The sequence below is a fragment of the Lepidochelys olivacea genome (genome assembly GCF_965140295.1).
Source record: "Lepidochelys olivacea isolate rLepOli2 genome assembly, chromosome: 18".
Classification (NCBI taxonomy): domain Eukaryota; kingdom Metazoa; phylum Chordata; order Testudines; family Cheloniidae; genus Lepidochelys; species Lepidochelys olivacea.
Genome location: NC_140428.1, coordinates 7,257,653 through 7,280,097, shown reverse-complemented (window position 1 = coordinate 7,280,097; position 22,445 = coordinate 7,257,653). Strand labels below are relative to the sequence as shown.

The following is a 22,445-nucleotide window of genomic DNA, read 5'->3' as shown; positions in this document are numbered from 1 at the left end:
GGCACGTGGAGTTTGGTACACACTTTGCTATGCATTATGCCTTGGTGCAGGATTCGGCAGCAGATGCCTCCTTCGGTGTGGCTGTTCTCCTCTCAACCTTCCATCTTCATCCTCGCACCCTTCTCCAACTTAAGTACCGCTTGTTAGTCACCCTCCGTGGAATACAGTAGGGACCATCACTCAAAGAAGAGGTTACTTACCTTTAACTGGAGGTTCTTCTAGATGTGAGGTCCCTGTCTGTATTCCACTTCCCACCTTCCTTCCCCTCTTCTGCGATCTATTCGATTTGCGGTGGAGAAGGAACTGGAGATGCAGTCAGTCCATCCTGCACTTTATCGTATCAGACAAAACCATTAAGCAATCCAGGGCCCATGCACAGACCAACAGACACTACTTTCAAATTCTCTGGCTCCAGCCGCATGGTGCGCATGCATAAACTCCTCAATGGAATACAGATAGGGATCACACATCTTGAAGATCCTCCAGTTACAGGTAAGTTGCCTCCTCTTTTCATTTTATTCCAGGCTGGACTCCAGGGATTAATTCCCAGGGCTTTATTTTCAACAGAACATACATTCATATAGCAATCAGTCCCTGACAAACTAATGTCTAAAATACGTTGGGATCTAGTCATGGAGAGAACAGGTGAGGATCACTCTCAAAGATTCTTTGAAATATGAAACTAGAAGTTACACAGAGAATTAAGGGTGAAATGTTCGTCCAGTATCTGGATGTAGACTAACTACCACTAAAGCTCTATGGAGGGGGAGCAAAATATGACAGAAAAGCCCTCAGACAAGCAAAAGGGGAAGAATAATAGCTCTGTTGTATGCTTCCCTCAGCCTTCAGACTCTTGGAAGACCCAAACTCTCTAATTCCCTAGGGTCAGACCTCCTCTGCTTTGGGAGCTGTGTGGTATAGGACAAGAGATAGGAGGGGCAGGTAGTTAACCAGCTGATTTCTGAGTGAGAGGTTACTCAGTTTAAGTAAGAGTTTAACTGCCAAAGTAACTTTTTTGTGCCTACTACCCTCTGGTGGGTCGCGAAGGGTAGCAATGGGTCCCTTGGAAGCCATGGTAGTATAATGGAGGCAGGCCCTTCACAGAGGGACAGCCTTATGTCTGCTGGATTTTCTATTGCTTATTCTCCTTAGGATATGTTGCATTTGAAGGCCATCCCTATCACCTTCTCTTTAGATCATCAGATCACTTCCCTCTTTGGGGAGAAACAAGGAGACAGTTGTAATATTTTCAAAGAAGTCTTTACCTTCCTATGGATTTTTTCCCAAGTGTGTGTATGTGTGAGGTTGTGTCCCAGAGAATTTACTTATGTGGCTACTAATGTATGTATGTTCAGCTATCTGATTCTACAGAAGAAACCCTGCCAAAGGGTTGGAAATGCTGTGGGGGAATCAGCAAACCCACCTGCATGGTAGGTGGGAGTACCTTCAGATTCAGGAATTTTGGAACCAGCTATTAAGTATATAGTAGAAACTCATTGATACGTGGACAGAAAACATCAGGCTTCCACCACACTGAGGTCTCGCATTACTAAGACTTATTTCTACAAGATGTATGTAGTACATTTACTGGTTTACTGTGAAGTATTATCATAACTATTTCAAACTAAATCATAGGTGCCACATAGAAGAAAAAGAACATTTTATGACACCCTGTCCTAACCTAAATAACAAAATTTATTAATTCACATTAGGTCTCCCAGTCATCAGTATGGATTAAAGTGATTCTGCTTTCGGTATGAAAAGATGTAGGAGTCATTGGCATTCAACCTAAACTTCCTGCTGTCAGGGTGATGACACAAGGAAAGCCTTTTTAAATAGAACAAAGGATTGACTGTCCAAATGATGCACACAGCAAGGCATGAGACAACATTAAATCAGCTGTTTCTGAAAGAAGGTGCCCAAAGACTGGCCAGCAGATGCATTGCTTAGAGGACGTTGGCCATCTAGTTTTCTAGAACGGCAACTTCAAGGGCAGATGAAAGAAATAAGATGAATGCTGCACAATTTTGGGGCACTCTAGAGCATCAGAAAGGAACTCCACCTTCCTAATGGTGGAATAGAAGGGCCTGCAAGATCTATTGTTATTGCTTTATTTCCCCTTGGTTGTAGAGGGCCAGTGTATTTTCATTAATTATTATACTGGTACTCTGTGTTTCCATTGAATATTGTTACCTGGGTACCACGTTGATGGGGCATATTAGAAATTCTTAATCAGGTAGAATAGATAGTTTGGAAAATTGCCGGCACTACTATGATGGGTCCAATGCTTTCTCTTCTTGTGGGTGGGTTCAGGGTGCCGTTTCTCACCCCTGATCTGGGGTATTAACTGTCCCACTAGTATCCTAGAGGAGGGGAGTGGAGAGGGAGGGACCCGGGCCCGTCTTCTACTCCGGGTCCCAGCCCAGGGGCCCTAGGGATAGCAGCAAACCGCTTGAACTAGCGATTCCTTCCCCTGGACTACTTCCCTCTCTGGCTCTTCAGCCTGTGGGGCTTCCTGCCCCCTCTCTGCTTGGGTTTCTCCCAACCCCTTGTGTCTGTGAAGTCCCTCTGCTCTGCACAAGCCGGCTTTCCCTTTACCTAAGGTCTTGGTCTTCTGGCCTGCCACAGCACTTGTCCAAACTCTCCTCTGCTTCCCTCCAAACTGCTCTCCTTCAAACTGCTCTCTGCTTCAACTCCTCTAAACTGCTCTCTGCTCCAACACCAGACCACTCTGCTTCAACTCCTCCAACTGTCTGATTAAAGCAGGGGTTTTTTATCAGGTGACTGGCTTCAGGTGCTCTAATTGGCTTCAGGTGCTCTAATTAATCTATAGCAACCTTTCTGCCCTCTACCGGGACTAAGGCTCTCATCATCCTGGGGCTTATATATCTCCCCTCTGTCACCCTCCTGCTGCCCTCTGGCCATGCTGTATCACAATAGAAATCTAGCCTTTTAAATTAAAAACAATTAAATACACCTGGTAGAGTTTGGCAAAATTGGGGCTATTTGGAGGAGATGGGGAAATTGGTATAATTTTGTCATTTCTGTTTTATTCTTTGTTTTGCAAAAGCAGGAGTGGTTTGATTGCATGTGACTCCTCAAAGCTTGAGGGGGCTTGAACAAATGGCTCTTGTTTTGGCCTATCTTAGTTTCCACTTCCAATCTTTGTTTTTCTAGGTACCTGAGCCTCTATGCTGCTGATGTTGTGGGGATCAGTGGATATGTGATTTATAAAATATGTGTTTGGCTTGCAGCCTGGATCTCCCTCTCCCTGCCCCTGCTGATCAACTGCCAGGTCCTAGTCTTTTCCCCACCCGTCTCTTTTAGAAAAATAGCAGAGAATCTGAAATTGGTACCTCAGTCAGGGACTGAAACTCCATTATATGATGTTTCTACTGGCCTTTGATATTGAAGTAGCTCTTCAGTTGTCTCTGTGAAGTTAAACTGCCACTTTTTAAAATTACATAATGGTGCTGCTCTGCTGCAAATAACCCAAAGAGATTAAACAAGCCAAGTCTATTATCTCCATTGCTGCCTTTGCAGAGATGAATCAATTGCAGTGTGGGACCTTGCAGCAGTGTGGGACCTTGGCAGCAGCAGAAAGTTATTAGTGTTGCTGTCACAAGCCAGGATGCAGCCAATGCTTTGGGAATTAGGGTGTTTCTCTAAAAGGTACGTGATGTAAGGAGAGACGTTATCAAGGATGCCAAAGAGGAAAATAGTGGATTGAGGGGAGGGGGGGCGTGAGAAAAGGGGAAGAGTAGCCTACAAGATCTGCCAAAGACATTCCCCACTTTTATATGGGATATCAGTGTGGCATTACACCCCAAGTTCTTCATAGCAATATTATTATGATAATGGCATAACAATGATGTATTTTATGCAAGATAGGTCATGTACGATATCATTGAAAAGGTTATGATTCACTGAATATGATTATCCTATTTGTATGCATGTATCGTATTGGTATCTGAAGTTAGGAATATTGTCTATGCCTCTGTTAGCAATGTGTTTACACCTGGGCAACGCCCCTAGGCAGAATGCAATCAGTCTAGATGGTTGGATGGGAAGGGCCATTAGGGAGAACAATAGGTCTGAAGATGCTAATCTTCCACTGGGGAGCCTTCCTGAGGATGCTACAAACAACCTCTGAGTCATGGCTGCTGTGTCCGTACAGGGGCATGTGACCAAGTCACCTGGTACTGGACTCCATCTTGGAATATCAGTGTTTTTCCACTGACTGGGCATGGGAACCAAGAGGGGAGACAAAGGGTTCCCGCCATATGGAAAAGCTATTTAAGGCAGGGGAGCGACATCATCATGGTTCTTCATTGACTCCCCGCCCAAGAAGATTGCTGGAAAGACCTGAGGAACAAGGACTGAACCGGGGGAGAAGGGCTGAATGCAGGCTAGCCTGTCAAAGGAATGCCTGGGCTTTTAAGCAGCAGGCAAGTGCAGCTTGCCCTCAAGAATCTCTGCAAACTTCCTAAATCAACAATGAGGGTGAGAATTTCCTACTCATATCCCATCTCTTTAGTATATTAAGCGTAGATCGTGATTTTGTTTGTTTGCTAGGTAATCTGCTTTGATCTGTTTGCTATCCCTTATAATCACTTAAAATCTATCTTTTGTAGTTAATCAACTTGTTTTGTTTTGTCTAAAACCAGTGTGTGGAAAGCATAACTTAGGGCAGAAAGCTGTGTATATTCCTCTCCGCATTGTGTGTGTGTGGTGGGGGGCATGAATTCCATGAGCTTACACTGTACGATTCTCTGTGCAGTGCAAGACAGTATAATTCTGAGTTTACTCTCCAGAGAGGGGTTGCACACTTTAGGAACTGGGAGGTGCCTTAGCTGAGCCTTCCCATGTAGAGCTGATCTCAGCATCTGTGTGTAGCTGCAGCTGGGTGTGTCCATACCTGTATGTGTGCTGGATGTGGCTTGAGCCCTGTCACAGCAGTGCAGTGTAAAGGGGGCCCAGGCTGGTGGGTCAGGCAGGCCCAGGCTGGTGGGTCAGGCTGGTGGGTCAGTGGTACTCCAGTTCCCGGTGGCACCCTGGGGGGAACCCATCACAATCAGCATAAGTAGCTGTGGTCCCAAGGAAAAGGAGGTGTATGTATCAGAAAGGCGATATACATTTCAAAATGATCATACAATTATTATTTTATAAAAATGTTTAAAGTGTATATTTTGTGGGCTGTCATGATGATCAGTTGCGGAGAGGCATCATAGTCCCAATGTGGGAATTTAGGAAGATAATTTGGGTTTAGAAGTCTCTTTATCTAATTAGAATACAACTTTTATCAAAGCCAATATACAGTGTTAAATGTTCCTTACTCTGCACACAGGCTTATAAGACTTCCTGTACCCTGAATATGGAAATACACCGGACCCTTGCTAGTACGAGGGGTTCGGGATCCATGCGGGGTTCGGGATACATGTGCGGTACCACATTAATGCGGGGACCATGTTACCATGGATCCCAATTTAAATATTTAAATTTGGGATCCATTGCTGCGACCGCGCTATATGCGAATCCACGCTATAGCGATGCGCGCTCTAGTGAGGGTCCGCTGTAGGTCTTATTTGCTTTTGGGGCCCTGTCAGCATCCTAGTACTGCTGAATGCAGCTCTTGAGTTTCTAAATTGCTGGGAAGACCCAATGATAAACTCAGATGCATTCCCTTCTGAATCATCAGCTGTTTTCCGAAAGGTGAAATTTTAATGTATCTTGGTGACTCTAGAGTAACATGAAAACCAGTTGTTGATGATAGATGATCCTGTTTGTTTAATTGTGTAATAGGAGCATTGCATTTACAAGTTATTTGTCTTAGAATGTCACTCAGGCTGCCACCCACTGGGAGATCAGAGTTCATGTCTGAAGCTTGATCCCTGGGACAGCACAATCTGGAAGTGTTGTAGAGGCAGGTATCTCTAGCTATGTTTGAGATAGGAATACTTTCATTTACTCTCAAGACACCCCCATTGCCTTATGAGTCAGAATCTTTATGTAAAATATTTTTGCATATTTTTAGTTAATTTTTTACCAGCAGGAACATTAAGGAGGAATTTTACACTGGGGTGAAAAAAGAAATGGTGACGCCCTAGGTCAGGCCAGAATTTGGGAGGTGTAAAGTTAGCATAAAATTATACCCGGCATGTTTCCTACATTCAGCATAGGAAAGGAGCAACTGAGAAACATAAAGTTTCATGTTTAACTTGCAGTGTCCCCTCTAGTTAGGCCTTTCTCTGTCATAGTCCCAGCTTCTTCTCCTGAAAGACGCTACAGAAAGGTAATGATTCTGTAGTCATATTATTGTTATGGATTTCTTGGTACGCAGAGATGTATTAGGCACTGTGTCAAAGTAAGACGTGTTCCTTGCCTCAGAGAGCATAGAGTCTAAATTTGAGTGACACAAGTGAGGTAGGGGAGATTAAAGACAAGGGTGACAGTAAGATCCCATGATTATGCAGAAAGGCACAGACACACCTGCGTGGTTTTGTTTTGTTTATACTGACTTTCCATTTCTTCATGTCTCATATGTGAGAAAACAGAAGTTGTTTCTGCAGAGGGATTTGGATGAGATGAGAACAGTGGCATGTTGGGGGAAGGCTTTCCAATAGGGCTGTCAATTTAATCGCAGTTAACTCACGCGATTAACTCAAAAAAGTTAATCGTGATTAAAAAAATTAATTGTGATCAATCAGGGTGGATTTGATTTAAATTGATTTAAATCACTAGTCAGGAAGACTCGATTTAATCATGGATTAAAACCTATCCTGAAGGATGACCCATCACTCTCACAGATCTTGGGAGACAGGCCAGTCCTTGCTTACAGACAGCCCCCCAACCTGAAGCAAATAAAAGTGACAATTCTTCAACAAAAAAAACTTCAAAAACAGACTCCAATGAGAGACTGCTGAATTGGAATTAATTTGCAAACTGGATACAATTAACTTAGGCTTGAATAGAGACTGGGAGTGGATGGGTCATTACACAGAGTAAAACTATTTCCCCATATTTATTCACCCCCCCCCCCCCACTGTTCCTCAAACGTTCTTGTCAACTGCTGGAAATGGCCCACCTTGATTATCACTGCAAAAAGGTCCCCCCCACCCTCCCCGGCCTTCCTGCTGGTGTGAGCTCAGCTTAAGTGATCATTCTCCTAACAGTGTGTATGGTAACACCCATTGTTTCATGTTCTCTGTGTATATAAATCTCCCCACTGTATTTTCCACTGAATGCATCTGGTGAAGTGAGCTGTAGCTCATGAAAGCTTATGCTCAAATAAATCTGTTAGTCTCTAAGGTGCCACAAGTAATCCTTTTGTTTTTAAATGAAATATTAAAAAAAAAAATTAAATTGACTATGTCCGCCAGGTCAACATGAGAAACTTAAACTATTGGCTTCTGCAGCTAACTCAGTCATCTTCACCTTCATTTTCCAATTTGTTAATAATCTGGAAAAGAAAAACAAGCTTTCCTGCTTTTTCATGTCCCAAATGATTTCTCAATTTGGAATGAATTAGTCCAAAGGAAGAAAATATTCTTTCTGTACTGGCAGAAGAAGCTACTGCTGTTAAAAGTGAGATTATCACTTCAACAGTCTCTGAATCCAAGTGCTTAAGTGACTTCCACCAGTTCACTGGTGTGACTTTCTTTAAAACATCATCAGCAAACATCTATTTCTTGAATGGTTCACCCTTAGCTCTGAAGTTTCTTATAGTTGGCATTATGGAGGGATGGTTGCTGGATGTCCATGTCATAGCCAACTCCTCTTCTGCAGCAGTTAAGGTTTCACCCTGGCACCGAGTATTGAGAATATTTGCAAGAAAATGAACTGGAGATAGTGCTTGTCCCATTCATTTTTCTAATGCTGGTAATTTAACTGTCATTGCATATTTATCTTTTTAAGATCTCGCTCAGTTCTTTCCAAATTTCAACAGCATCAGCAATAAAACAGCTATTTCCCTGCATTTTGTTCAAGGCTACAGAAACCAGCTTCAGGATACTCAGCATGTGTTCAACATTTCTCTTAAGCCCAATGTTGAGAACTTTGGCTGTGACAGTGCCATTCTATTTTTTCACTATTTTGTTCACAAACTGTCATCAGATTAGGCCAGTTCTTCATATTGTGCTCAAAACAGTCCACTACTGAGTTCTATCACACATCTTGTGGGAGAGTTAGCTTGGTTCATCCCACTTTTTTTGCTGCAAAGTGGTTGTTACGGAAGTATTTTGCAGTTTCAACATTAGCCTTTATTTCTGGAACACTGAAGTCTTCGGCTGAGAGGTGCATCAAATAAACACTGCAATCGTATGTTGTTAGCTTGGGACTCTCTTCACTCTCTTCTAAATAATTTCTTCTCATCTTGGATACATTTGCAGAATTGTCTGTGACCAAGCTGCGTACTAGACATTCAAATTTTTTTTCACAGTTTGTTATAGCTTTTACTGCTGCTTCTTGTAAGTATTCTGCTGTGTGTGCATTTCCTGATCTATAAATTGTTTCTGTAAGGAAGACATTCCCTTCTTCTATTGTCACAGAAGCACATGCAGCAGGATCATTGTGGACATTGCTCCACCCATCAAGACTCAGGTTAACAGTTTTGCCCTCTAGACTTTTTTGCATACGGCTCAATTTCTCTTTCATACACTTTATCCAGCAATTTGCCTGCAACATCTGCTCTGTTGGGTTGACTGTATCCTGGTCTTAATGACTGAACCATGTTAATGAAGTGTGGGTTCTCAGTCATACGGAAAGGAGAGTTTGTTGCATAAACAAATGGGGCAATTTTTTCATCAGTTACCTCTTTTTGTAATCTTCTGGTTCTTATCACAAACTTATCTATGGTTGTTTCTGCATGGTGGAGTTTTTTTTCTTTCTGCTACAGGCGATATGCTGTGGCTCTGTAAATACATGATGTGACTAAAACACTATCATTGACAGATAACTCTGAAACTATAGAAAATGATGATGCTCTTGAAGGTGTATAGTCTTCAGAATCCTGTATGTTGAGGATGAATTCTCCTAAACAAAATAAGTCAGTGCAGTTATTTAATTATTATTACCGTACTGTTCATTTAGTATTACTCATTCTATTCACTGACAGTCAGTACTACTTTAAAGGTGAATTTGAAAAAGGAAGATCTGCCTATTTCAGCTGTTTTTTTTTTTATCACAACTGCATCTAAAATGATAGCACCATAGACTAACAACTATATTTTTTGCTCAAACATGAGAATTCAAGAATAGTCAGGAAGGAAGACAAGTAGTTCTTAAGAAAGAAGTATGCATTCCATTGACACATCCGATGAAGTGATCTGTAGCTCATGAAAGCTTATGCTCAAATAAATTGGTTAGTCTCTAAGGTGCCAAGAGTACTCCTTTTCTTTTTGCGAATACAGACTAACACGTCTGCTACTCTGAAACTTCTCTAAGAGTTTCTGTGATTCAAGAGGACTTAGGTCATATGTGCTGTTAATTCAGTGATTTCATCAGCATTATAATGAACACAGGTTTTTGTTTTTTAATTAACAGATTTGCACCACAGTTTAAGGAATTTAAAACTGAGAAAAAAGAAAAACTGCTTTGATAATAGAAAGGCAGTGCTGCAGTTGGGCAGTGTCATCATTAAATGGCTTAAAATTATTTAGGCAAATACATCTATTAAGGAATGAGGCATGGAGAGTAATGATAAGATAATGTAAAGTTTTTAGTTAAGGTTTTTAAATAGAATGTTCTGAAATTTCTAGTGTAAAAAACCTACAATTGTCAAAACTGTACTACTCCAAGTTACTGTTACTTTTGGAATAAGTACCATTGGGCAGATTCTCTGCTAGTGTAACTTTATATCAGCAGAGGATCTGCCCCCATATGCCTATGACAGTTTTAGGCCATTTTGCTCTGAACACTTTATAAGGACAGAAACTTATACTAGTTGCATGCTACTTACTTTTTTGTCATCTGTCTCATTTTGGAGCATTTGTCAGCAGCACCTCGTTATTCTAAGTTTTCTCAGAAATTTATAGAGAATGCTATTAAAATCAGCACGTGGACCAGAGGATTCAAACAATGCAGAGCTTTTTAATTGATAAGCACTATTCATCATGATTAAGGCTACAGTTTTGTTACGGAGATTGTGAAAGTCACAGAATCCGTGACTTCCAAAGACCTCTGTGACTTCAGCTCCCCGGCTGCAACGGCTGGGTAGGGAGACCTCCGCAGCTCCCCAGCCACAGCAGTGGCAGGGAGATCCCTGCAGCTCCCCAGCTGTGGCAGGGGGATCCCCACAGCTTTCTTCCTGCTGAGGTGAGGCAGAGGGATCCCCACAGCCCCAGCCGCCACGGGGAGTGTGTGGGGGAGGGCAGGGGGACCCCCGCAGTTCTCCACTGCAGCGGTGGCAGAGGGGATCCCTGGAGCTCTCTGCCGTGGGGAGGGAGCTGGGGGACTCTGCAGCTTCCCACCACCATGAGGGGCAGAGAGACCCTGGAGCTCTGAGCCCCCACAGGTGGTGGGGGCCCTGGAGCTCCCAACCACCCCTCAGCTGCCCAGCCCCTTCGCATTTTATCATGGATATTTTTAGTAAAAGTCATGGACAGGTCATGGGCAATAAAGAAAAATTCACTGAAACCTATGAGCTATCTCTGACTTTTACTAAAAATATCCATGACACAATCTTAGCCCTAATCATGATCTCCTCTGCTGAGGTTTTTAAAGAAAACGAATGTAGTGTTGTGTGCACCATATAAATAAATTGGTAGACATTTCATCTCAACAGAAGAGAAATCTGTCTATTTGAAGTACCTTATCTCAACAGTAATCACCAGTTCATCTGACGGTGTGTTTTGGTGCCTTTAATTTACTTCTCTCTGAATAAATTATTTGGTATATTAACATTTTTTCTCTGTTCTCTGCCAGGCCCCTTACCCCTCAGGGCAGAATGCAGCTCCAGCCACATTGGTGTACCCCCAAACTCCTCAAACAATGAACACACAGCCTCAGACCCGCTCTCCGGTAAGGGAGCACTTGTTTGCTCTAGTTTCTGTTCTTTCTCTCTCATTTGTGTGTCTTTCTATGTGTACGGTAGCATTTCTCTGGAAAGTGCTTTATTGACTTCTGAAAGCAATTTCCAAATAGCAAATCTTTATTGCATTTTTAAACGCTTTCATGTTAGGAGTAGCTTTTTTCAAGGTAGCTTATGTGAAAGAAAAGTGATGGAGGGATTCTCATCTACTTCCCAATGGCATGATTTATTTTTAGTGTATTATCACTCAGGTTCACCTCATTTTAGAACTTTAGATTCATTATCAGTGTCTTTCTCTTTGCTTCATTTTTTTTCTTTGTAGAAACATTTGATTAAGTGTTAGAACAAAGATCAGTAAATTAAATTAAATCTCCAAAGTAGCACTCTGTCTGCAGTGGCTCAGGGAACATGACTTCAGAATCATTGCCACTGGATCAGTTCAAACTCTTCAATATATCACTGTGTACATGCAACTTTATATAGTTTCTGAATCTCAGAATCTTTTTGTGGTAAGGCCTTTTCATCAAACTTTGGACGCTAACATCCTCCTTTTATGCATATTTTAATACTGTTCTCCTGTTTTAGGCCTCTGACTCCCTGAAACCAGCCTCATGTTGGAAATCTGCGCTTGTAGTGCAATTCCATCTGATGCTAGGCGGTCCTCCTGCAGCATCAATGCTTATCCCTACTTTTGGAGGCAGAGTAGATCACCTCCGCTGTACCTGAAGCCTCAGCTAGCCCAGGGAGCAGCAGTACCTCTGTCCCTTCAAGCACCACCTCTCCTGTGTCATAACATTTTCGGTTACCACTAAAGTTGCTGCACCATCTCCAGCACTCTTCTTTTTTTTAGAGTGGAATGCTGCTGAAGGGTGGCAACTGAAAGTCTTCAAGACAGCAGTCTTCTGTTTATCAGGTATAATACAGGGCAAGCTCCCCCACTTACCACCCCCAGCCCCACCAATGTGCCTTAACCCACTTTGGAACTTTCACCTCTAGGGAATTCAGAGAAGGGTTAGTCTCTGTGGCCTATTGAGTCCTTGATCTCTGTGCTGAGAGAGCCTATTAATTCCAGGTTTGATGGTGTTTTTATGACATGGACAGCTGCACATTTGTAACTGGGAAGAGATCCCCAACTCATTTCATTTAGTACCCAGTTCTAATCAGTAATCTGGGATACCTATGATGGTAAATCTTTTCTCTGTAAGTATGATCATCATCTTTATCTCTAATTGTTGAAAAGCAAGAGTAAATTTACATGGTTAGAACTGGAGCAAAACCTGACTGAAGAGCTGCATCTCTAAACCAGTTTTTTTGACAGCCCAGCAGAACAGTGCCAATACATTGCACAGACAACTGGAAGAGGAGGAAGGTTTTGGAACAGAATCCGGTTTACAGGTCCCTGGCTGGAGGAGGCTGGATAAAATACTGCATTGTAAGCAATATAACAAACTGTACTCCTTCTTGCAGGCAATTGTGCCAATGGCACTGTTTAATTTTTTGTTGTTGTTTTTTTTACCACATGATTTTGTTGACTGATCTACAGAAATGCACTGATTGCTTCTTTACGAAAAACATGAGATACCATGGCAGTTTCTGCCAGGTTAAATGGTGAAAGAATGGTTTGGGAGGGTCTGATCTTTCAGGATTTAGACAGGAAGAATTTGGGCTTACACTTATCGGGGTGACACTTTCAGAAAATTGGGCTGAAAATTCACAAAATTGTAGGGATTTTGCCACATAATTAGAGAAAATAATGAAGAAGAGTTTGTCTGCAGTTGTCAGCTATTTTTCTGTGGTCATGAACTATTTTATTTTAAACTATCCTGTATGCAGTTTTTGCCATCTGCTCTGCTAGTGATCATTACCACTCCATTACTAAAAAAACGCACATATAACATTCCATTACAACCCCTATCCCCAAAACAAATGCATGACTAGCTGGTCCTGAACTACTCTTGCGTTTTGTTCTGGGTTTGATTTATTTTAGTTTTATCTTCTTTTCTGGTGGTGATGGGAGGGCGAAGAGGGGATGAGAAAGATGGCGTGATAATTCCTTTGCCATCCTGGGATTCTCTAGTGTAGTCCAATCGATCACACAGCTGACCAGCTGGTGAGGATAGGTAAGCTGTTGCACTGATGAAGTGACCCTAATACTGCATTCTAGAGCAGCCAAAGCTTACTCCATTCTATTTCTGCATTAAAGGGCCATTGGCAATTGCACAGTCTAGGCTTTTCTATTCTTCCCTGGACAGCTGCCTTTGCAATTCAAGTGGCTTCAAATATTTTCCCATTTAGTTTTTCTAGTGTCATTTGTATTTGATACCAAAAATTTCAAAGTTCAGTTCCAGTTGGGGAAAAAGTTTTAAATACTGGTCAGCCCAAGTATAATTACTGCTTTACTTCCATTTCCTGTTGTCAATCCCAACCCTAAACACTAGTTTATTTTAAAGCAATCTGTCTAATGTAGAGAAACTGCTGAAAAACATAATCTGGGAGAAGGGAATGTAGTGGCTATTGTAATAACCTATAAAAAGTGGTTATATTTATGCAGTGTGCAAAATCTACATCAGCATATGTAGAAGTTGCCAGCAGTGCGCAAAAGGGTTTGTGAGTGAGACCAATAAGGACGTGAGTGGCAGAAATGTTGGATCCGGGTTTCACAGAAGGCTGTTTTCCGCTGTATCTACTACCTTCACCATCTAAATAAAAAACAAAGTATTTTTACTCTGAGCCAGCAGTGACTACAGTTTGTTCTGTTGCTTACAGCTACCAATAGGAGTAAAGAATATTGTCAAGAAGAATTATGAAAATCAATAGCCAATGGTGACCAGTGCAAAATAGACTAGGGTACTTTTCCACTAACTTTGAGGTTTTATTTTATTTTTTTCTTATAACATGTATTACTTTTTATTAATGGAATATATTTTGGCTTAAGTATTCTTAAGATGTAACTTTCCAACTCTTATTTCAGAGCCAATTAAAAGTTAGAATTTTCCATGGAACAGTGATAAAACAGGTACTTCTGCTCTCAGATTAATCAACACTGGTTTTTGCACCCCACAACTCTCTTTGTAGGGTTTTTGAAGCAAATTGCTTTTTCTGCTTTCATTGGCGGATAAAATAGAGCCTGTAGTCCATCAGGAAATATTTATGTTGGTGCCTTGTCCTTGTCAGGGGAAGTGCTATCCTGTTTCCTCAGCTGTGAGACAGAAGAAACGAAACCCATACTCTGCTTTTGGGATTCCTCCTGTGAAAAACCTGATTTGAATTGTAATCTGTGCATCATCTCCTTAGAATCATCGTAGTCTCCGCTTACTACTGCAAGTGAAGGGTCAATAAAGCCACCACCCTCCAATATACCTAAAGGTTTCGGAGAGGGGTTAGAAGCTGTGTGTACCAAGTGTCTCTTCAGTATATCACATGACAAATTGCCAAAACTATTAAAGCTGAAATTTTAATTTTTTAGTGTAATAAATTGACATTTTCTTGTGTTTTAAAATCTGAGGTTTAGTGGAAATGTCACACGGGACCGTTTAGGGTGGAAAAGAAATAAAGTTGTATATGATTTGTGAATTGGTACTGTAGATTATACTTTATATACTCTTATGGTAGAAATAGACTGTGTGCATTTCTTCTTCCTGAAGATTTTGATTATTCTGCATCCAACTGTAATGAATAGATGAAGGTAGGAGGAATATATAAACACTGTAGAATAAACTATAGTATTTATAGACTGCTGCTTGGAAGTATTAAATATAGGCAATTTTTAAAAATGTTTCTAAAGGGGAAAGGAAAATCAATTCTATCAGTGGTGAATGCTTGTTTTGCTTCTGTCATGTTTGGTGGTGTTAGGAACATTAAGAAGCAGTGAAATGGGGCTGTAATCCAGCCTTACCCCATTTACTTATTTTTATTTATTTGTTTATTTGTTACTTTCTATTTGGGTGAAATAAAAACTCAGTAACTTGAAACCAGCCTTTGTCACCTACTTAGAATAGTTTAACTATCCCAGTAGTTTGTATATGAAATGTACAAACTTCACTGATAGGTGTACTTTTCTGCCCTTATTGTTCTTTGTTAAACTCCCATTTTAGAACATATGGTAGCACAGGAGAAGAAAGTAATATGTATTAAATCAGTCTCTGCACAAGTACCATGAATTAGCAGAGCTGTACTGCTTTGCTTGCCCCCCTGTGTGTCTTACATTACTGGCAGGCACAGCTAGCAGGAGGGAGGAGTGCGCACACAGTGTTTTGCTGCTGTGCATAAAAACTCAATGTGGGATCTAATTTAATGTACTCTGTTTAATTATTTGAGCTATTATTAATAGATTACCAGATATCATTCCAGGAAAGACTGGAGTTCAGTTAACAAACTGAGAATTAAGGGCTTAAATGCTTAACTTGAATTCTTCTAAGAGATATCCTTTCATTTTTATTTATATTTTCCATGCCTTGCATTCATTTTTATTTCCATTTTAACACTTAGCGAATTACCAGAGAATGTTCTAAATGTTCATTGCGTGTGTTAAATGCTGAATCCTTTCCCCCATTATAATGTGAGGGGGTAGGAAGTGATTTAATGATATGAGCCCGGAACTGGGAAACAGGAACTCCTAAGTTCTGTCCAGGCTCTGCCATTGGCAAACTCTGTTTTCCTGGACAAACCATGGGTTAACCTATTTGCTTCAGTTCCCTCATTTGTAAAATTGGGATAACGATACTTACCATCACATGTCTGTAAATACTTTGTAGATGAAATGCACTATATATGTGCAAATTATTGTTTTAGTCTTGTTTGCCTTGCAGAGATTTTCATGCGTTCCCTGTAGTGTGCAGGACACTAGAAGTGCTTACCTGGCTGTTAATTGCAGTGTTGTAAGCAGAGGTATACCCTCCACTCTCCAAAAACTTGAGTCAGTCAAACCACTTTAAGGATATCCACTTGTCTTAAACACTTAATATTTAACCTTTTTCTCTGGACTGTATTAAGAATTTCTTTATTCTTATAGTAGAATGCCTTTAAGATGACTAGCAGCTTTGGTTGTGGCTCTTCCAGCTCTTGGGCAGCCCACTATCACTGGAGTGGTGTTAACCTGTTATATTGTAGTACCTGTCTGTCACTGTCCTTCAGCAAAGCTTTGACTTTTTGTGGTTTTTCTTGTGGGTTTATTTTGCATGTAGTATGACATTTTGTTTTTTGTTATGGTCTTTCTGACTCTTTGTGCCTTTCCTTTTGTGTTTGTTTCTCCCACCTTTCCTCAGTTTGCAGCGGGGCCTCGACCTGCCCATCACCAGGTACAGTACCCTTGCCCCTTCGTTATCATCCTAAACTAATCTGTTGGGAGAAGGGGGAGGTTGGAGTTTATCCACCTACTAACTTTAAAAATGCAAGCTTGCTTTGTGAGCCAGATCGTTTCCAAACATTAGCACGTGCTATAACCTCAGCTAACAAGCAAGCATAATATCCCATGATGCTTTGCCTCCTAATTAATTTCACTGTACTTACTATTAACAATCCCATTAAAAACATTTGCTTAGCTTAAAAAAAAATGTAGTAAGACTATTGCCAGGTATCTTTCAGATTTTCTTGCTTTTGGGGGAATTTCTGAAACTTACTCGAAACTTCAGATGGCTTCAAAGGGGAGTAGGATATCCAATACACACAGATTCCTTTGAAAATATCGGCCTTTAAATTCTAATGGCTTTTAACAAGTCATATTAGTTGCCAATTTGTTTGTGGGTACAGTGAAAAAACAATTATACATACCTTTGTTGTTCCCAGTATATAAAGTCACATGAGGAACACATGCTTTCTAGAACAGGGCAGAAAACAAGAGTTTAAAGAATAATAACACTTAATGCATCTGCTCATTCACTCACACACAGAAACCACATGTGAGGAAGAAATTATCATTTGTTACTATTTATGCATAGTTTTAAGCTCTCTTGTTGCTATGGATTGTATGGATAGGCTTATGGTGAGGGAAGAACCATTAAAGGTGAGTGTATTTGCACCTGCCCTTTACTGTGTACTAATAAGCACCATGACAGAATTTGTAACTTGCTGGGAGACCTACCATTTCCTTTTCTTGACCTTCTCTGAAGTTCTGTGGTTATAAAAGAAGTTATGGGAAAATTAGTAACAGTTCAAAGATGAGAAATATTCATGAGTTCTTTTCTAGATCATTTACCAAAAGACAAAATTTGTGTTTAGTGTGTCTTGCTAAAATTCTCTCCTAAACTCAATGAGAACCAGGTGTACCCTCTATATGAAGAATTTGGATCTAGAGATTTGCAGATCTTTAACAGTTAGCGGTGTATAATACCAGTACAGTGTAAAAAGTGTTTGGTTGCTTTACAATTATAATCGAGTTAGGAATCCTATTACAATATGATTAAAACGGTTTTATCCATTGGACCCAGCTGTGACCCTATAACTGGGTTTCAACCTGGGAATGTCCAAGGCTTTAGTATGCTTACAAAACCAATATATATCTTAACTTTGTTGCACCCAGGTTCTTGACTTAGTTGTTGTATAAACACAATTCTCTCTCAGAAACAAGAATTTATTAGAACCACACTAAGACCTAGATTCTTACCTGTTCCCAGTATCCTCTGGACACAGTTCTGTATGTGTGTGAGGGGGAAGAATGGGATTGGTGTATCGACAGGCTAATCCTGAGACTGATTCTATGCCTAGGTAGTCCCCGGTGTAGTTTATATAAGGGGTTCTCAACCTTTTTCTTTCTGAGGCCTCCCCCCCTCACCTCCCCACATGCTATAAAAATTCCATGGCCCACATGTGCAGCAACAGCTGGTTTTCTGCGCATCCAGTAGATTAAAAGCCAGGGCTGGCATTAGGGGTTAGCCAGCAGGGCAGTTGCCTAGTGCCCCATGCCACAGGGGGCCCCGTGAAGCTAAGCTGCTTGGGCTTTGGCTTCAGCCCTGGGTGGTGGGGCCTGGGCTTCAGCTTCCTGCCTTGGGCCCCATCCAGTCGAACACTGGCCCCTCTCTGTTCTATTTTGGTGGCCTCCTGAAAGGCCCCCCAGAGGGCCCCGGACTCCTGTTGGAGAACCTCTGGTTTATATATGCCAGTGCCAAAGGGTGATGATGGAGGTAATCTGACACTAAACCTGAAAACTGACACTGAGAATGTTGTGCCATCATGTTAGGAATCTTGGGGCTAACTTAAATTATTATTCCCATGTGAACTGAAAAATGTTACAAATCACTACGTTGCAGTCTTTACTCTCATGGGTTAATTAAAATGTTACACAGTCGTTACTTTGAGAACCCAGAATGAGAAATTTTTTATGCAAAACATTTACCAAATACTGAAATTTACTATATTTGGTACCAACTTTTGCTATAATTGATATTTGGAAAAAAGAATTTTTGTCTTCTAACACAGTATCAGGAAGAGCAGGTTTTTATCCTAAATTTAAATTTTCTGTGTAATATGCACATTATATCATGGTTAAGTCACATCTCTTGTGCATTGATTCCATATCACTGTGAATGAACACATATAATACAGAGTATTCTTTAGTGCTATTTCCTGTAATTATTGTATCATTAATATGCTCTGATGAGCATGACTTACGTTCTCGAAGTGACTAGCAACTTTATAAAGAATTTATTTAAAATATATTATGAATATGTCAGTTATAATTATTTGAAGCCTGTTGATGCTATAAAAAACAAAATTGAAGCTCTTGTGATTTCATAACCTCTGAAAGCCCAGTTTTAATGTTTTTCAAGTAAACAACAACCAAAGTCAAATGAAAATAGCTGCCGTGGTTTTGTTGAAAAGCTAAGCAATTGCTCCTCTCTCTCTTGTCAGCAAATGTATTTCCTGGGGCGGAGGATGTGTATGAATGTGGGGAACGTCCTTTCCTAGCTCCATAGATGGAGCTAGGAAGGGAAGCAGGAGGTGGAGGGAGGTGTTCTTCACTCCCCACCTCTCTGTATGGAGCCATGGGGGAGTGTTCTCTTTTCCCACCCCATCCTTGAAGACAGAGATAGTATGGGAGTGTGATCTCCACACACATGGAGCAAGGTTCCATGGAGATGGGGAACCAAAGCGCATGCTGATGGTTCCACTGTGGGAGCAGTTGTTAGCTCTTTTTCCATTAGTGGATATTTGAAAGGACAGAGAGGCTGTGAAGGAACGTGGCTGGTACAGCCATGGTGCTAGTGCTTAAACTAGTGCCATGGTGTAGTAGAATCTGTTTATAGGTTTTTATTATTTCTTTTAATTTATAAAAGCATCCATCATACGGACTCTGGCTAATGAAAGATAAAAAATAAAGTACAGAATTTGATGAGCACTACTAATACTGGAAGACTTTTGTCCACTAATAAACTACATACCATCACCTTCAGGCAAAAGCTTGGAAAAAGAAATGAGCCTTACATCAATTCCCTTAGGTCAGCACTCAGGCTTTTGCAGGCCAGTTGGGGAAGTAAATTCCAGAGCCAAGGGCCCTCCACTGCAAAATCACTGTCTCTGGTACCCAGACCTTTAAATTCAGAGAGAGTTTTAACTCAAGCTCCCCAGCTCATCTCGGTGAGATGGTGAAGGTGCAATTATCTCAGCCAAGACTCAAGCCAGATTAAAGATCAGAGACAATACTCTGACTTGTACCTGGTGGTAAGTGCACGTCTCACATCCACTAAGAAAACAGCATTCTTCGAAAGTGTTTCCATCTTTCCTGTGCAGATACTCCCTCTCCCTCTCCCTCTCTTAGGGTCAGGGAAAAGTTATCCTGCCAGTCAATTCTTCTCTTTCTCTTCTACCTCAAAATTAATAACAAAGGAGTTGTCTAAGGCTGTGGAGAGGCATAATTAACAGAAGAAAACAGCCTTAATGTACCAGTCTGATTTGGTTGTAATCTTGACAATTTGTTGCTTTGTCCTTGTGTTTCCATTGTTACTTTTTTCAGCCTTTTGCAAAGCCATGTCTGCTTATGGATCTGTAACAATTACTAGTCGTTAATTGACCTGGACATATGTAAACAAATGGCTAATGTTTATTATGTTTAAAATAAATGTAGCTTGTTTGCAGAACTCCTGCTAGAGAGACTGCCTTTATTTTTCAGTCATATGGGGTGCGCTTCACAGGCTTTTCAGCGAAAATGATGGTTTCGTTTAGAAGCATGTCTTTTGCATATGGCAAAGCAAGCTCTTTCCCTCTCCTTTCAGAGTTCTTGATGATTTAGATCGCATGGAGTTTATCTCATGCATTGCAATACGCCAACACATAGACAAGGGAGTGTTCAACTAGACCAGTGTGCTAGAGAGCATAATGTAGAAAATCCACTGAAAACCATGTGGGACTAGAAATAGTCTGTAGAGAACAATCCTGCATCACTTGGGGATGGACTAGATGAGACCTTGTAATGGGGTCAGCACCCATCTCTCATGAGTGCCCCCTTTTCTCTGGCCAATATACCTGCAGTTAGTCTTTTCAGCGAGGCAGCACCCGCTTCACATGGGTAGCCCCCTTTGGTTGGTTGAGTGTGAGCCTGCTTTTAGTTTTAGTTCTTATGTCGGGGTGGCACCTGCCTCTCGTGAGCATCCCCCGGCTGATGGTTCTCTTGGTGGGTCTTCAGCGACTCAGCCCGAGATGCAGACACTGTCCCCCTTTCCGGGGTATACAGTCTTGAGTTCTTATCACTGCCTTGGTATGGAGCTATAGCTCTTAGGCTTCTTCCCAGAGGCTCTGTCGTCTTCAACCACCAAGCCATGGCCCACCTCAGTACCCGCAGCTGGTGGAGTTTTAGCAGGCCTCCCTAGGCTCAGTCTTCAATCAGGCCAGTGGGACTCATCTCATTACCCTTGCTAGCCAGGCCAGGTTCTGTGCTCAGTCCCCCTGGGCTTCAGCCTGCCCGCACTGACCTTCCGCTGGTCCTCCTGCTCTTCCCGCCAGCCAGGCACCTGGTCTTCAGCAACCTGGGCTTCATGTCCTGTTAAGCAGCAATTTTCTAGTTTTGTTTCAGATACATTGTGGCATTCATTTCACAGTGATGAGAACTTCGTTAGGTCTTGCAGTACTTAGGCCAGGTTTACACTACAAACTTGTATCAGTATAACTGCGTTGCTCAGGGGTCTGAAAAATCCACATCCCTGAGTGATGTAGTTATACCGACCTAACCCCAGTGTAGATAGTGCTATGCCAATGGAGAGTTTCTCTTGTCCATGTAGCTACCACCTCTTGGAGAGGTGGGTTAACTACACTGACAGGAGAAGCTCTTCTCTGGGTGCAGCAGCATCTTCATTAAAGCACTCAAGTGGTGGAGCTCTGCTGCTGCAGTGCTGTACATGAAGACAAACCCCTAGCCTTAAAGAGAGGGCGGGATTTGTGGGAGAGGTTGTCAGGAATAGGTTGCTGGTGTTGAGGATTTCTAACAAAAACCACATCATGGACCTCCTTACCCTAAATGCTGGTCCTGACTCTGTAATGCATGTGCTCCAAGGTAACACTTGCATACAGGGGAATGAACTGTGGACAGTTTCAACCTCAATTCTGAATTTCCTTGCTCTTGTCAAGGAAGGCATTGTTAGTATTACGTCAGCCTTTGTATTTGCATATAAACTTGTGACATTAAATTGTTAGCAAAACAGAGTTGCAAAATGCCACCCTCTAGGAGTAGGTTTAGATATTGGCAGCTTCACTTTGGAGGGGAAAGAGAGAGGATAGGGCATAAAGCGTTTTGCCAGCTAGGGCTTGTTTTGAATGGCTGAACCTATATACAGCTTAGGTGTTCTCTCATGCTTCGCTGGGTTTCTGCTTTTTTCCAGAATTAAGGCCTTAGTTTTTTTCATTTGGAAGGGTTTGCTGTATCTAAACATAATGAAGTAAATTCTGCTAGAGACTTCTCACGTTGGATTGACTTTTTTTTTTAACGTAGTTCTCCCCTACCCCCTTGTACAATAACAAGAAGGATATTCTCCCTGCTCCCTCTTAAAGACTCACTTTCTTTGGGAGCTCCACTAACACTGACCCACATGTTAGTATGGCATTGCAACCCAAGACTCAGGTTTGTAAATCCTCTCACTCAAATTTGACCCTTCCCCACCCCCCCACCCCCCAAAAAGAAAAAGTTTTGGTTCTCCTGTACCACCTGGTTGACAACCTATTCTCTAAACAATGGGTGGTATTCTCCTCTCACATTAGTTGACAGAATTGTAACTCATTGATTTCCCAGTGTCTGTCTTTTTAGAAGTAATGAAATCATTGTGTCTTTGCTCCCCTTCTCCCAAGAATCATAACTGGCTGTCAGCAACTTTTGCTATGACATAAGCAGTATTATTTCTTAAAACCCAGCAATCTCCTCACTATGGGTTCACTTTGAACCCAGAACTGCAAGGATGGATAGTTATGTAACAGTTTAATATAAGGCCTCAAGCTTGCT

At 41.5% G+C, this 22,445-nt stretch overlaps 1 protein-coding gene across 10 annotated transcripts in view; it reads left to right on the top strand.

The window, feature by feature from the left end:
- Nucleotides 1-22,445, top strand: part of EIF4G3 (eukaryotic translation initiation factor 4 gamma 3) — a 440,166-nt gene that overhangs the window by 203,905 nt on the left and 213,816 nt on the right. For 3 of the 10 annotated variants that reach the window (XM_084651415.1, XM_084651414.1, XM_084651413.1), the window contains 3 exons: nucleotides 10,921-11,016; nucleotides 12,345-12,458; nucleotides 16,291-16,323. In XM_084651415.1, the coding sequence (XP_084507541.1) occupies nucleotides 10,921-11,016; nucleotides 12,345-12,458; nucleotides 16,291-16,323 (243 nt within the window). Of the gene's footprint in view, nucleotides 1-10,920; nucleotides 11,017-12,344; nucleotides 12,459-13,997; nucleotides 14,043-16,290; nucleotides 16,324-22,445 lie in introns of all 10 variants that reach the window. The other 7 variants (XM_084651419.1, XM_084651412.1, XM_084651416.1 and 4 more) reach the window with 3 other exon arrangements.